Below are 8972 nucleotides of genomic sequence, written 5' to 3'. Positions count from 1 at the left end.
ACAGATAAATCCAGTGACCTATCCCTCCTGTTTTTGAAGGAAACTATTGCTTCCCAGAAGCTATCACGACGCTAGCAGATAGGATAAACAAAAGGAGAGATATTCTTGTCTGGCCTCAACCAGCAAATTATTGGGGGATTTTGCAAACAGCTTTATAAAAAGGCTCAAGTAGTTCTCTGATTACTCACTTATGCTTCTTATTTATTTGTAATGTATTCCTAAAACAGGAATAAAGAAGTTTCCTAGGAAGCAGGGGGAGTCGTAAGGTTGTGGAACATGAAACAGATGCATCTAATTGTGAGTCACCAGCATCCTAGGAAGTATCACTCCCTCTACTAACATTTATTTAAAATCCGTGATGAAATCACCCCTATCCCACACCAGAGCCCTTCTGGTGCCCAAATATTTTGCAGTTCTGCCAGTGATTTGGTCCCAGTGATGTTAAACTGAGCCATGGTGGACACTGGGTCTGTGAATACCTCTGTTGCTTTCCCTCTCTCCTCTGAGAGGAGGACAGCTGTTTTATTTTGCTAAGATCCTGTTCCAATGGCCAGGGTAGCTGTACTCAACCTCATCAGTAGTACTGGGGATCGAATCACTGTGTCTGTGTTCCAGAGTCAACCCTGACATGCTATTCCACACCTCATCAGTGAATGCCCCATTTTTGTTCTGTCTGTTCTGCAAAAATAATCAGATTTTCATTACTTATTGAGTTAAATCCCTGCAGAGCCAGGTGAAAGCAAAGTTTCCAAAGAGACATTTTGGCTAACAGCTGCCTGGGGAACACCAATTCCATTTAAAACTTCTCTACCATGCCAAAAATAGCATGCCAAAGACTTTCTCGGTAAAAAAATAAATTAATCTAACTTTCTTTTGCTCCATAAAATGACTTGGGTAAAGTTGTGCATATTCAGAGCTAGGACATTAGCTGTTAAACAACACAGACCAGTCTAATCTTTTATAACCTCTCACACAGAAAGCAAAAGAAGCCTTATAACAAACTCTGAACAGATCAAAAGATTAAGTTACAAGTATATGGGATCCTGGCTGAAATATGACTTAGACATTATTCACTATTAAACAACTAACTGAAGGCGTTCTGTACCAGATTTTCACCATCTTCTGTCCAGCTGTCCTTGTTTTTCACCCCAAATGGATGCAGCGAGCTCCATCTACAGGGATTCTGGGCACAGGCCACCTCAAACTTCCCAAAAACACAGGCAAACTCTTCCTGTTGCTTTATGCTTTAGTGAGAGCCAGATTATTGTCTGCCAGCAATAGGTCTCACACCGGATGTGACCTAAAACTGAGGATGAAAGATACACAAAGGAGTTAAAAGAGTTTTCCTCATGTCACTGCTAGGAAGAAGCTATCGATTTAACAGTTTGGTTATCTAAAAGCTTTTAACCTGGACTCTTCTCCCTGAACTTTTGACACTGTATTCTTTCTGTGGGAGTCATGCCTCACTGTTATTTTGCTCAAGTCATAATTAAAAATAACTAATTTTCCAGTGCCTAGTGACCTGGAATATCTAAAAAGTTGGATCCTGAAACACTGAAATTGTTGAGTCCCAGTTAACTAAAACATTTAAGTCCGTAACTCTTTACCATTAGTGCTTAAAATTATCTCTAAATTGTGGTGGTGGGATTTTGCCATATAGTGAGGCAGCAAACCCCAGAAAACTTTCCAAACCACCCACTATCCCCACAAACCACTGAAAACTCACTGACCCACCCACGCTCCCACTGGCATAAAGCTGTTACTAATGTTTTCAGATTGATCTGAACAGAATAAAAACAAAGCGACTCCACAACTTGCACTTGCAAAAGGAGCAGGGAGCAAAACACAAAAATACATCATTTTCTTGGAAGAAAACTTGCCAGATTTAGAATTTCTGCAGCAAAACTGCACCAAGTCTGTGGTCAGGAACAACAGGAATTCTCTACAGGAGCCTGACTTCCACCTTGCTGTTGCTTCCAGTTTTTGACTCTGATTCATAGCCTTGGATTTCTTGGAGGACCATGTGTTTTGGAAAACCTGTCAGAGGCAATTAATTGATGGACTAACAGCAGTAGAAGAAAAATACTGCAGCAGCTGCTTTAACAGATGCTTCTTCAGAAACATTTTAATCCTTGTGATATGACACATTTTTCTAGATTTTTTTGCTTTTACTTCAGTAGAACTCAGAAAAAGCAGGAAAAGTTAGTAAATATTAGAACAGCTCCCAGAATATGGCCAGTCTTTGCTCTGCTGTTATGCTCAGTGCTACATTACTTTTTCTAAGACAAGAAAGTGTGAGAAATACGAGTTTTGGGATTCTTGGCATCAAATACTCCTTGTATACGCAACTAAGCAGAGACACATTGAGGAAAATCTTAGATTAGATTAAGAACTCCTCATCAGGTAAAAACCTCTGACATCAGAAAGTGAAATAGTAGAACATAAATTTCCTGGATGGAGGGCACAAAAATTTTAAATGGGATGTATCCCAGGACATGAAAACAGAAAGGGGAAGAAAGAAAATCATGATGAACAGGAAAAGATTCTTTTATGTTCCTAGTTAAGTTATTCACCTCAATGCAGGGCTACAAAGAGAATTTTAGGATCCCAAGAATATCAAACTAGACAGTCTAAGTCTTGGTGAGCATTAAAAAAGCTCACTGAATTTCAGTATTTCCAGATTAAAGTAATTATCTAAAACTTATGCCTGAAGAAAATTATACCAAAGTCCTAAAAAAACACCCTGAAAACATTGTATAAAAATAAATTTATTTCTCAACAGTGGAAACGGATTTATTCAATATCTACAGCACTCATGGAGATTCTCTTCCTTAACAAAGAAAGAGAAGAAGTATCTTCGGGAACCACCATGAAAACATGTGGATGACAATAAGGTCAAACACTATGGGAAGAAATCCCCTAATTAAGTTGAATGTTATAGGTGGTCTTTGAAATATTTTATATTAACTTACAGACATTAAAAAAGACATCTATGGTTTTATATCCTGTACCAATATTCTCCTCTCTTTCAGAGTCTTTTTTGCCGTGCTAAGTTTGAGTGTTTGAAATCTGCATTCCCGATGAACTGTTCTTGGATTCTGCTGGAACCAAGAGTGCATATATCCATTGTAGAAGTCAACTGCTGTAAGCTTCTTCTTTAAAATGACTGTTTTGATTCCAGCCCAGCCTTCCTAAATAAAAAAACAACAAAAAAAAAGGCAGTAAGCTCCTTCATGTTTAGAGCTATCTTTAGCTCCCATAGGCTGGCTTACAGAAGACATTTAAATTAATGTCATCAGGCTTACAAGTCAAATTCTTGCTTGTAAATGTGCAAAGCCTGTTAATGGAAATTAAAACCTTAAGGATCAAATAAAACATTAGGTGCTGATCTAAACTAGTACAGAAACTAATAATGGATAATTAAGATAAAAGTTATGCACCACACAAATACTAAAAAGCTCATCTTTAGTGCAGTGAATATAAAACAAATAAAGTCTACCTTGCAGCGAGCCATCAATGTTTGGGACTTTTTATGGAACAGCACTGAACCAGGAACAACTTCACAGTCCTTTTGTATTTGATCTAAAAGCAAAGAAGGATCATCCTGCATTTTTATGCCAAAAAAGTACACAAAATTTTGAACCACTTCTGTTCCTTTGAAGCATGATAACCATCTTGAGTCACTATTTTGCTGAAAAAATATTTTATTGTATTCTGTGTTTTATTACGACCAAATGAACAGAAACAATCAGAACAGAATTATTCTCTGGCACTACTCCATATCTGATCCATGAACACTCACTAAGCCCTGATCAGAGTCACACACCTTGGCCCACATTGCACTTAGATTCTTAAAGAAATGGTTTAAAAGTTTTAATAATTTAAGAGTAAATACCAAAATAACCAGGCATATTATCCACTTCCACAAAATCCAGGAGTTTAATGGCAGTACCCTTCCAGAGTGTCTGCAAAGGAAACTGGAAACAGAAACAGATGACACATTCAGAATATTTTCACATTTCCAGGCTATTTTTTCCTCAAGCAAAGTACCTGTGAAACTAACATTAAGGGAAAATTTAGCTGTATGTCTAGATAGAAGATTTTTCTTATCAGACTTAGTTTTCCTGACTCTTCCTCAACTTAAACCATTAGTCTATGCGGAAATTAGTTAAACAATTAGCTACAACAGCTTTTCACTGTGTCTGTCTGCACTGTTTACTGCCATGCAGAGATGTCACTGTAGCATTCCAAACCTCCTCAAATACATCAGGGAAAATCTCAGAGCTAAGGAAACAAAATAAAATTTTTGAGCTGATTCCACATTTGGGATCAATTCCATGAAAATTCCACCTCTAATGACAAACTACCAGGATTTTAGAACACATGCAAGGTTACAGAGGCTAAAATAACTAAAATTGAGGTATAGTGATTAGTTAAAATATCTACACCAAACTCAGCCATGCTACAGGACAAAAAAGGGTTCCAAAAAATCCAGTCTCACCATACTTCCTATTGCACGATGCAGTTGAATTATTTGTGCAGCTGTTTGCTCTTCCCATTTTATACAACTCTTTGCTATAGAGATTTTAGGAGCTGTGGGGAAAAGAAAAATTAGAAGACTTCTTATTTTGCTTTACATCTTTTAGCAAACAGCTGTGCTACTTTATCCTGTTTTAAACCTTGGTTTTTCCTGACCAATTGTGGGCCTATCATCCAGCCATGGTACCTCAGAAAAAAAACGGAGAAAAGATTTTATAAACATCTAAATTTGGATTATTTTTTATTCTCAGTTGTTCTCTTTATTTACCCATTGCACTGCAAACTTGTATCATGCTTTTAAGTACAGTTCTAACCCTTCTATCTGCATTACAACAATGAAGAATAACAAACTCAGATCTTGTGACATCAATAGTGATTTTGATATTGTACAAGTAACTGGAAAAAAAATGCAGTAAGTCTGAGGAATTCTAAAGCATTTTTTCTCCTGTGTTAACTTTTTTAAGCCAGAGAAAGAAGGTAGTGAAGAGAGCATATTGAGAAACTAATCTAAAAAAACCACAATGCAGCACGGCAGGAAACATTAATTTTCCTGCTGACAAAGGAAAAAATTAACAAGTCATACTGAAAACAATGTGTACCTACCAAACGTTACTCCTTCTTTTGGCTGCTCTTTTTTATTTTTTAAACTTTCAGGTAAGTTCTTCAAAACTGCTAACAGCTGCAAAATTAAATTTTGAACAGAGTATTAATCAAGATAAGTTTAAGCAATAATAAACAAAGTAAAACATAATTTTTCAACAGTGAAACTGTCCTGTGAGCTTTTAGAAAATTGGCTCAGTATATTCAGAAAATGCATATCCTTGACACAGAGACAGTAAAGACATTCGTTCCCACTGAATCACAATTATAAAACTCAAGGGTTTTTTTAATGGATGATCACTTCTCTGATATTAATCCCAGAACAGGACAAAAGCTGACTATTAAAATAAAAAAGCAGACATTCATTTAAAAGAAAGAGCCTGTACTGTTTCCACAGCATTTGGGCTCTTCACTGAATAGAATCACAACAGCAACACACAGGATTGACACTGATGCCTGATCACAGACCACTGAGCTCTCCTCTCAGCAAGGCAAAGTGCTCACAAACACCAAGTTTCACATCATCCTCCTCCTCAATTTGAAGCCAGCTGAGAACAAGATTAGTAAGAATTCTGTTTGCACATGTTAAAAGCAAAGTACCAGTCAGAAGTGACACAGCTGGCAGGACTTTACCATGCTCGCACCCATCTTTGCCAACATCCCTTCCAGCTCCTGTGCTGTACAGCGGGGAGGAACAGCAACCTCTTCTTGCTTAATAATTGGACCTACATCAAACCTGCAAGGCAGAAAACAAACCTTAGTGGAGAAGCTGAAGCTTAAATAGCAGTTCAAAAGGCTGCATTCAATAGATTAGATCAGTTACTAATCATCCTTTTTTATCCACTCTAAAACTATTTTTCATATGTCATTTCACATTATCAAATGTTTGGTTCACAAGACAACACAAGGAAGAGAATACTAATCTTGGCAGCAAGGTTCCCTTCAGCAAGCTGAGACTGATATGAACACACAATTTACAGTTCAGAACATGAGATCTAAGAAGAAACAACTTGAAATACTTAAGATGAAATTTGCTTCACACTTTCCTGAGATCTATTATTAGACAAGCAGCTAAGAAAGGAAAGTAAAATAATATATTTTCACAAGCATTTTAAGCCAGAGCTTGGGCTGAAACTAAAACATATAATCTTCCCCATGCCTGGACAGGCAATTTCTTGTTTTCTGAAGGAAAAAACTTGCAGGACATTACAGACAACTCTGAAGTCTGAAAACCAGATATTTTCTGTCCTGTCATACCAAGCCTATTGATAAAACTGTGTGACTGCTCTCTGTCTGTTCCCTGTGATAATGCTAACAATTAGAAATCAGGCCCGGAGTGCAAATTGCACACTTATTAAAATACTGTAATTGTGGCAAATCTCATATAGTTAGATGAACATTTTTAAGTGTTTCAAACTTTAAAATTAATCACATATATTAAAAAAAATTGTGGTTATGTAGAATGAGTTAAATTATTACTTCAGCAGTAATTATTTAAAGCCCTGAGAGGCAACAGCAACGAGTTGTCTGCCAAGCACACCAAACCTACCTTTTTGGCCTTATTTCCATGATTGTCACCCCAGTCACCTTATCACCGTGAAGCACCGTGTGGACTATGGGTGCAGGACCACGCCATCGTGGGAGACAGCTGGGATGGACATTCAGCACACCACTGGAATGAAATATTCACAAGCTAGAACAGGAATGGTACCTGAAACATACCTAAATGTAGTGCAATATATATTACAGTGAAACTACTATCTGCACATACATACATTCTCATGTGTTACTGGCTTAAATATGCACTTGAAGGAAAATTCACATCATATAGACTTCAGTTTCTCAGCAAACACAGAAAGAGATGTGAGGAATAAAGGCAAACATTCTGCTGAATATTTGCATAAATTTACACACGTGTCAAAGAACACTGAATTTCACAATGACAGCAATAGGGCTCAGGTTAAGCATATGAACCCAGGGAAGCTGACCTCACCTACTGCACGTCACAGATGTTGCCTCAAAACAAGAGTGCAGCTTTGCTAATGAAGCAGTGACAGATGTCCAGTCCACGCACTTACTATGGGAACTGCAGAATGAGCTCCTCGCTTAGAAGACGTCCAAAAGATGCCACCACACCCACATCAAACTGCCCCGCGGGTCCCGTGTGTGGCCACTCGTGCACAGGCAGCTGGAGCTCCCTGGCACAGCTCCTCACGGGCAGGTCGCCGGGCAGGCGGGAGGGCAGGGTCACCACCTCCAGCCGGGACACCAGCGAGTGCTCGCTGGGCTCCCTGCAGTGGACAAGGTGTTGAAGGCGTCGTGCAGGTAGACTGAGGTGAGGGCCGGGTCACCTCCACCCTCGCTGTGCCCCTGTGCCAATCCCCACAGTCTCTGTGATCCTGGTCCCTATCCCAAGCTCAGGCTCCTTTCTCTGTCATCCTCCCTGCCCAACCCACGGTCCCTCCCGCGCGACTCCACCTCATCCCTCAATAACCTCTGAGCCTCATCACCGGCCTTCATCTCCCATCCCTCGGTGCCCACCCCTCTCTCACCCTCCCCAGCCCCTGCTGTGTCCCCTCAGGCTCCGCGCCCCTCAGAGGCCATCTCCTCCCTCAGAGTCCATCTCCACCCTCAGGGTCCATCTCCCCCCTCAGGGTCCATTGCGCCCCTCAGGGTCCATCTCCCCCCTCAGGGTCCATCTCCCCCCTCAGGGTCCATTGCGCCCCTCAGGGTCCATCTCCCCCCTCAGGGTCCATCTCCCCCCTCAGGGTCCATCTCCCCCCTCAGAGTCCATCGCGCCCCTCAGGGTCCATCTCCCCCCTCAGGGTCCATCTCCCCCCTCAGGGTCCATCTCCCCCCTCAGAGTCCATCGCGCCCCTCAGGGTCCATCTCCCCCCTCAGGGTCCATCTCCCCCCTCAGAGTCCATCTCCCCCCTCAGGATCCATCTCCCCCCTCAGGCTCCTCCCTCACGTCCCTGCCTCCCGTGTCCCCTCTGCCCCTCTCTCCCGGCCCCGTCTCCCCTCAGTCCCCTCTCCCCGGTGCCCGGGCGGTACCCGGCGGCCCACAGGGCGCGCAGGGTGGTCACGGCGAAGCGGTCGGTGCCGAAGAAGAGGACGCGCCATGGCGGCCCCGCCGCCCTCACGCCCTCGCTCCAGGCGCGCAGCACCCGGGCCCGCATCGCGGGGCTGCGGCCGCGCGCGGCGATGACGCGGCGGGACCCGCCCCGCGGCGGGGCCGCCCTCAGGGCTGAGGCGGCGCCGCCGTGCTCATAAAATCATAGAATTGTCGGCGAACCCGAGTTGGAAGGGACTCAAAAGGATCAATGAGTTCAACCTATTATTGGGATGTCCTGCCCTGCGCAGCACGCCCTGATAATTCCACCTTGTGCCTGAGAGCGCTGTCCGAACGATTCTTGAGCTCTGACAGCCTTGGGGTCCTGACCATTCCCTGGAAGCCCTTTCCAGAGGCCGCTCTGAAAACTTTTTCCTGACATCCAGCCTAAATCTCCCCGGGCTCATCTTTATGTCGTTCCCTTGTGTCTTGTCACTGGTCATGAGAGTGAAGAGAGCGGTGTCTGCCCTTCTGCTGCCCCTCAGGAGGAGGTTGGAGACCACCATGAGTGACAAAATAAGTGCCTTCAGCTGCTACTCACACAGCTTCCCTTCCACACCCTTCCCCATCCTCGTGGCCTCCTTTGGATACTCTCTAAGACCATAGTGCCTTCATAATGTGGTTAGCCTGGAGAAGACTGAATGCATAAAAATATCTCCTAGTGTGCTAAAATGCTAGTGCAAGGGTCTTTTGGGTGGTGCTCAGCAACAGGATGAGGAGC

At 42.4% G+C, this 8972-nt stretch overlaps 1 protein-coding gene across 1 annotated transcript; it reads right to left on the bottom strand.

The window, feature by feature from the left end:
• Nucleotides 1-2752: 2752 nt before the first annotated feature.
• Nucleotides 2753-8353, bottom strand: MTFMT (mitochondrial methionyl-tRNA formyltransferase). The gene is made up of 9 exons (XM_030281982.4): nt 8194-8353; nt 7218-7430; nt 6689-6811; nt 5773-5875; nt 5143-5218; nt 4502-4593; nt 3896-3977; nt 3500-3582; nt 2753-3191 (listed from the first exon to the last, which is right to left on the bottom strand). Exons 1-9 carry the CDS (start codon nt 8316-8318, stop codon nt 2991-2993), a joined length of 1098 nt encoding a protein of 365 aa, XP_030137842.4. The 5' UTR covers nt 8319-8353; the 3' UTR covers nt 2753-2990.
• Nucleotides 8354-8972: the final 619 nt, after the last annotated feature.

Source organism: Taeniopygia guttata, chromosome 10 (assembly GCF_048771995.1).
Source record: "Taeniopygia guttata chromosome 10, bTaeGut7.mat, whole genome shotgun sequence".
Taxonomy (NCBI): Eukaryota; Metazoa; Chordata; class Aves; order Passeriformes; family Estrildidae; genus Taeniopygia; species Taeniopygia guttata.
This window is presented reverse-complemented; position numbering and strand designations above follow the sequence as displayed.